This window comes from Saccopteryx bilineata, chromosome 3 (assembly GCF_036850765.1).
Source record: "Saccopteryx bilineata isolate mSacBil1 chromosome 3, mSacBil1_pri_phased_curated, whole genome shotgun sequence".
NCBI classification, from domain to species: domain Eukaryota; kingdom Metazoa; phylum Chordata; class Mammalia; order Chiroptera; family Emballonuridae; genus Saccopteryx; species Saccopteryx bilineata.
The window spans coordinates 312,476,459-312,480,803 of record NC_089492.1 but is presented as its reverse complement, the minus strand read 5'-3'; the positions used below and the strand labels follow the sequence as shown (position 1 = coordinate 312,480,803).

At 49.9% G+C, this 4,345-nt stretch overlaps 1 protein-coding gene across 1 annotated transcript; it reads left to right on the top strand.

Annotated features, from left to right (window-relative positions):
• Positions 1-1,789: 1,789 nt before the first annotated feature.
• Positions 1,790-3,622, top strand: IGFL1 (IGF like family member 1). The gene is made up of 4 exons (XM_066265318.1): positions 1,790-1,814; positions 2,372-2,425; positions 2,538-2,799; positions 3,585-3,622. The coding sequence occupies exons 1-4, from the start codon at positions 1,790-1,792 to the stop codon at positions 3,592-3,594; spliced, it is 351 nt and encodes a 116-aa protein (XP_066121415.1). The 3' UTR covers positions 3,595-3,622.
• The last annotated feature ends 723 nt before the right edge of the window (positions 3,623-4,345 follow it).

The following is a 4,345-nucleotide window of genomic DNA, read 5'->3' as shown; positions in this document are numbered from 1 at the left end:
ACGCAGTTTTCTCTGGACCCTTGAGGAGGGACTGAACAAGATTCAAATTCAAGACTGTCTGACCTGGAGCTTCAGTGCTGTGGAGTTGGTGGCTCTCAGTGTCCACAGATCTAAGGACCATCTGTCTTTTCATCAACACAGCCTCCCAGACCCCTGCCCTATCTTCCTCCCCTCTCCTGCCTTTGAGTGACTCAGCAGTGTGGCCCCGAGTGTGTGCTGGGCTGTTTCTATTCAGACACAACTCTAACCGTGCCCTGGGAATGTGTTTTCACCCTCACCCTGCTGGCAGCCAGATTTTGGCAGAGACAGTCAGGCCCAGGTCCCAGACTGCCGGGAGCCATCCCAGGAAATGGGATCCTCACTGCGTCCTCATCCCGGTTTCTGTCTGAAATGGGTGCACTTCATAAAGGAGCCTCTGTCCGGGCCTGGGCTCCAGATAGAAGGGGGTCTGGGCGAATGAGTGTTAGCCATTCCTTTGGGGAAACAGACACGGAAAGCAGGAACTTTGCAGTTCCTGCAAAGTTCCTTCGAAATGCAGAAGGGAAGAGGTGAGGAGCATGTCTGACTACAAGAGTGACAGGACACCCTTCTGGGCCCTCAAGAGAATCTCTTCCCTGCTAGGATGTGGCTGGGTATCCCTGAGAGATGAATTCCTGAGGAGCTGGGGGAGAGTTTCCCAGGCCTCACCGCCAGGTGACCTGAACTCCTAGAACTCACCTCTCAGTGTCCCTCAGGAGAGCTATCCCTTTACCTTCTGTCTTCACATCCTGACCCAAATGTGGTTCTCCCATTTCAGGGGAAATCCCACATTCCTCTCCCTCTGAACACGCATGCTAAGGACCACAGCCCTGGAAAGTCTACTGAGGGTGGTAGGACTTCTCTCACAGAACTTTTCAGACAACAAATGCTGATAATGGCATTGACCTCAACAATCAAATGAAGATTTATTCACCTTCTCTCTCTCTCACCCCACTTCCTGTTTTTTGTTTGTTTGTTTTTTTATATCTTACTACCCTCCCTGCATTAACTCCAGGAAAACTTACCTTGAATGGCCTACTCTCGCCTCCCTCTCCTGTGTCTGACACAAGCCTGGGCCATAATAGGTGCTAAGTGGACATGCGTTCCTGAAGAAATGACCACCAATGAGAAGACAGAAGGGGGGCTGGGGGAGAGCACCCTGGGGGAGTGTGAGTCCCAGGGCCCCCCAGGCCTTTCCCATGGGTCTGCTTCACGAGCTGCCCCAGCATCCTCCCCACATATCTTCCCTTTCTCCAACTTGTTCATCCTAGGATTTCCAAGTGTGTGGAAACCAGCCCCCTTCACCCAGATACCATGAGCTGTGCCTTAGTGAGCAATCCTGGTCTGGGGCTGTGAGGTCAGTGATCTGACGACACCCCCACCCCAGAAAAATGTGAGAGGTTTGCAATGTACAAAGAACGTGGGGAATCAGGAGACTCATAGAGTTCGGTGGAAAGGGTGTCTGGTGGATCCACTCTGGAAGAGTCGCAATGGCTCTGAGACAACACATATGTCATCCTGCCTGTTGACAAGGCCATGGGTCTGGGCATGAGTGAGAGAAGTTTGGGGAGGGGGGAATTTATTTTTTCCTGGCTCTCAAAAAATTCCACCGTGCCAGAGAAAATGTCAGGATCTTCCTGTCAGAGGGCCCAGCGTGTCCCTGCAGGTCTGCTCAGAAAGCAGGAGATCCATGACGTCACCTCATAACAGATAAAAGCACCTGCAGGAACTGCAGACCTTCCTCTGATTCCGCTGCAGCCAACCCAGAGCCATGACTCCTCGATGCTACATCCTCGGTAAGGAGGCCCCAACCCCTAGTCCCTCGGAGCCCATCTCCAACCTCAGCCACCACCCCATCCCGACCTCAGCCAAATTCCCCTCCTTGGGGCCCGGCCGTAGCTAACCTCACCCCCAACACCATCCCATCCACTTCTCTGGTTCAGTCTTGAAACTTAAGCCCAATGGCACGCATATCTCACTTTCACACTCCAAACCCAAACTTCTCATCTTTAATGCGGGTTATCTAAGTAACACCCCTGTCAGCTCGGCCCCCTTGAGAGTCAGACTCCACCTGAGCCTTCTGCTCTAAATTCCTGCTCAGGAATCACCCGAATTCCCCAGACCCCTAACCCCATTTCTCCCGAGTCCCACCAACAATCCTCACCTCCCGCAGTCTTTAATCCCAAACACTTGAACACAGGGGACTAGGTCCCACCCTGCACTGCTCTAAGCTCTCCTGACCTTCAGTCAGGACAGAGACCTTCCTCCTTCCTATCCCTGCCCCAGGCTGGGCTCCCTGAGGAGGACCCAGGTTGTCTCTTCAGCTGTACCTCATCCATCTGCTCTCCCACAGGTGTCTCTGCCGCTCTCTGCATTGTCACCCTCCTCTGCTCACACGGAGCCCCAGGTGAGCCCAGAAGGGACAAGGACACTTGGGGGTGGGTGGCAGCTTCCAGAGAACCCTAGGTAAGACACTGCCTGCCCTGTCATCTGGGTCACACCAGCTCTGTTTTCTCCAGTGACTCCCACAGGTGCTCACCTGCTGCTGTGCCAGTCACACATGAGATGTGGGGACAAGTTATTTGACCCTGAGCAGCACTGTTGCTATGACGATGCCGTGGTGCCCTTGAGCAGGACCCGAAAGTGTGGAAACTGCACCTTCAGGGTCTGCTTTGAGCAGTGCTGTCCCTGGTCATTCAGACGCGAGCAGACCTTCGTGGTAAAAGTGAAAGGCCACAAGTGTTCCTTGGCCCCATCCTTGGACGACAGGTTCTGTGCCAGGTAAGGTCCTGTCCCCTCACAGGAGCAGAATGTACAAGGGACCGGGGAGACCGTGGTCTGTCCATGATGCCACCTCCCCACCCTGTTCTTGGTGTCCCCCTGTCCCTGTTTCTGTCCACCGGCTCTATTCAGTCTACCTCTCAGTTGTTTTGTCGTTGTTTTCTCTCTTTTTGTTAGGATTAGCTAATGAGTAAAAAATGGTACAAAGAGAGTAAGTAACCTTTGAAGTTTACAGAGCTCGTTAGAGGTGGATTGGGAAAATCACTGACAGCAATGTAATCCCAAAATGTACAAGGAAAGTTCAAGAATATTTACTAAAATAACTGTGTCTTTAGTCAAAATCTTCTCTGATTTACTTTGTTGTTTTTTTGGGTTTTTTTTGTTTTTTTTTACAGAGACAGAGAGAGAAATAGACAGGGACAAACAGACAGGAACGGAGAGAGATGAGAAGCATCAATTATTAGTTTTTCGTTGCACATTGCGACACCTTAGTTGTTCATAGATTGCTTTCTCATATGTACCTTGAGCGTGGGGCTACAGCAGACCAAGTAACCCCTTGCTCAAGCCAGCGACCTTGGGTCCAAGCTGGTGAGCTTTGCTCAAACCAGATGAGCCCGTGCTCAAGCTGGCGACCTTGGGGTCTCGAACCTGGGTCCTCCGCATCCTAGTCCGATGCTCTATCCACTGCGCCACCGCCTGGTCAGGCTGTTGTCCTTCTTATGTCTCTTCCAGTGTTCTTTCCATTTTCCATTCGTCCCTCCATTTCTGGCCCTCTCTCTCTGCAGTGTCATCTGACAGAAGACAAGGGGACCAGATGACTGCTCTATTCTACTTCCTGAATGGGCCTGAAGACAGGGCTCGGCTGTGGACTGAACTCTGGTGCATCGCATTGATGTTTGCTGACAAGAGACACTTGGGTGGGGGAAAGAGGAACAAAGAGGGACAAAAATATGGTGACAGAAAATGATTTGACTTTGAGTGATGGGCTCAAACATGACCAACAGTTCAAATGTTATAGAGATGTTTGCCTGGAACCTATGTACTCTTATTGATCAATGTCAACACATTAAATTTAATTTTCAAAATAAAATTATTTTAAAAAGAGAGACATTCAGATTCAATCTGCCTTTCTTGTTCTTTCTCCTTTGTCCCCTTCCTATGATTTTGGACAATTGTGAGAGATTATTTTGTCGAAGGTCCCGAGGGCTCTGATCTCTAGAGTCAATATCATGAAACTGAATTTCCAGGCACTGGGGTCCCTTCTCTAAGAGAGTTCATTACCTTAGGTCAGGGGTTGGGAAACTTTTTGGCTGAGAGAGCCATGAATGCCACATATTTTAAAATATAATTCCGTGAGAGCCATACAACGACCCATGTATGTTACACATTATCCAATAAAAAGTTGGTGTTGTCCCAGAGGACAGCTGTGATTGGCTTCAGCCACCCGCAACCATGAACATGATCGGTAGGAAATGAATGGATTGTAATACATGAGAATGTTTTATATTTTTAACATTTTTTTTTAATTAAAGATTTGTCTGTGAGC

Excerpts from the sequence above, each read along its gene's own strand:
- IGFL1 (XM_066265318.1), top strand. The coding sequence starts at position 1,790 with ATGACTCCTCGATGCTACATCCTCG. Across the intron at positions 1,815-2,371 it reads TCCTCGATGCTACATCCTCG|GTGTCTCTGCCGCTCTCTGC; the intron begins GTAAGGAGGCCC and ends GCTCTCCCACAG. Across the intron at positions 2,426-2,537 it reads CTGCTCACACGGAGCCCCAG|TGACTCCCACAGGTGCTCAC; the intron begins GTGAGCCCAGAA and ends TGTTTTCTCCAG.